The sequence below is a fragment of the Terrapene carolina genome, unplaced genomic scaffold (assembly GCF_002925995.2).
Source record: "Terrapene carolina triunguis isolate 2854851 unplaced genomic scaffold, T_m_triunguis-2.0 Scaffold21176, whole genome shotgun sequence".
Classification (NCBI taxonomy): domain Eukaryota; kingdom Metazoa; phylum Chordata; order Testudines; family Emydidae; genus Terrapene; species Terrapene triunguis.
Window position 1 is genome coordinate 1 of NW_020685527.1, and position 1,515 is coordinate 1,515.

A 1,515-nucleotide genomic window follows, 5' to 3' on the forward strand; every position below is an offset into this window, starting at 1 on the left:
TCGTGACACGTGTGGACGTGGGCGGGGGGCTAACACTGGGGGGGTCCTGGCAAGGGGGGCTCGGGAGGGGGCTGGGCGAGCGAGGGAGAGGCAATGGAAGAGGGAGGACAGACAGATAGACGGAGAGAAAATCCATCTGGGGGCCGGGATGTGTCTGTCTTCTACCCCCCTCCAGGATCCTGTGCCCCCCCCCCGGCTGCCCATTGCAAGCCAACCCCCCCGATCACCCCCATGCTCCCCCCAACACCTGCCAGAATATCGGCCCCCTAGGGTCCCCCAGAACAGCACGTCCTATGGGCCCGTGCTCCCCCCAGCCCCAGCCCCCAGGCCAGCCCCCGGCTGGCAGCGCAGGCAGTGGCCGGGGTAGGCGTCCCAGTGGAAGCCGAGGGCGTCGATGAGAGCCCCGGCGCGGCCGCTCAGGTAGCGCAGGACGGTGCGGGGGTGCAGGGGGGCAGCGTTGAAGCTGGTGCCCGTGTCCTTGCCGAAGGAGAAGTGGCGGCCCCTGTCCGTGGTGAAGACCAACCGGCGCAGGTAGAGCTTGTACTTCCCCGACACCTGCACGACCGACTCGCCGGGGTGCAGGAAAATCTCCTCCAGGTCCCCCCAGGAGCCGCCCACGTAGTCGCTCCACTGAGAGCCATAACGCACCTGCAGCCTGGGGGAGATGCACCTCAGTCCCGACCCGCAGCCCCGCCGCCCCGGCCCTGGGCTCCCCCCGCTCTGCCGGTGCCCCCCCCCCCCCCCCCCCGGCCCCCCCCCCTGCCCCCCCCCCCCCCCCCCCCCCAGCTCTGCCGGTGCCCCTCACTCCCGACCCGCAGCCCCCTGCTGCCCCACCTGGGGCTCTCACTCACCCCACGATGAAGAGCCAGTTCACTCGGACCCGAAGGGCAGTGATGGGCCCATCCAGCTGGTTCCCAGAGTGAGAAAATCTCTTTCCTCCGCCCCCTCCGTACTCCCCGGAAAAGGACGAGCGGCTGACTTGGACTGGCCCGAAAAGGATCCAGAGAGGAAAGGGTTAAAGGGGGGTTACACCCCAGCTTGTCCCCACGGCACAGCGCCCCCTGCCCAGCCCCCCGCTCTGCCCTGGTCCCTGGTCACCCCAAACTTACTCGCATTGCCAGCGATGGCCAGGCAAAGGGCAAGGAGGAGGCTGCAGCGAATCATTCTGGGAAGACAACGGGGGGCAGTTAGGTTATTCTGGGTAGGTTTTCATTCATTTGGGGCTGTGGGGCCTGTCCCCTCCCCCACACAGAGCCAGCCTGTCCCGCTGTGGGGCCGGAGGGGAGCTGATGCCCCCTAGAGAGAAAAGGATCCATGAGCCACCCCAACCCCCCTGAGCCAGCACATCCCTGCTCTGGGGCCGGATCGGAGCCAGCGCCCCCCCGAGGGGACAGGCCCCACGTCCTGTCACTCACGTCCCGTCTCTCCGGGTCCGTCGGCAGCTGGGGCGCTGGGTGACCCCCACTCTTATAGTGGCCATGGGGAGAGGTCTGACGCAGGCAGGCGCTGGCTGCG

General features: G+C 68.5%; 1 protein-coding gene across 1 annotated transcript; it reads right to left on the reverse strand.

Annotated features, from left to right (window-relative positions):
• Nucleotides 1–291: 291 nt before the first annotated feature.
• On the reverse strand, nucleotides 292–1,164 carry LOC112125271 (zymogen granule membrane protein 16). The gene is made up of 3 exons (XM_024223701.2): nucleotides 1,110–1,164; nucleotides 852–984; nucleotides 292–655 (listed from the first exon to the last, which is right to left on the reverse strand). Exons 1-3 carry the CDS (start codon nucleotides 1,162–1,164, stop codon nucleotides 292–294), a joined length of 552 nt encoding a protein of 183 aa, XP_024079469.2.
• Between the last annotated feature and the right edge of the window lie 351 nt (nucleotides 1,165–1,515).

What these genes read in the sequence shown, in the direction of transcription:
- LOC112125271 (XM_024223701.2), bottom strand. Translation starts at nt 1,164, where the DNA reads ATGATTCGCTGCAGCCTCCTCCTTGCCCTTTGCCTGGCCATCGCTGGC. An exon ending in GGCCATCGCTGGCAATGCGA is followed by an intron (nt 985 to 1,109) that starts GTAAGTTTGGGG and finishes TTTTCGGGCCAG; the next exon opens with TCCAAGTCAGCCGCTCGTCC. An exon ending in AACTGGCTCTTCATCGTGGG is followed by an intron (nt 656 to 851) that starts GTGAGTGAGAGC and finishes CATCTCCCCCAG; the next exon opens with GCTGCAGGTGCGTTATGGCT.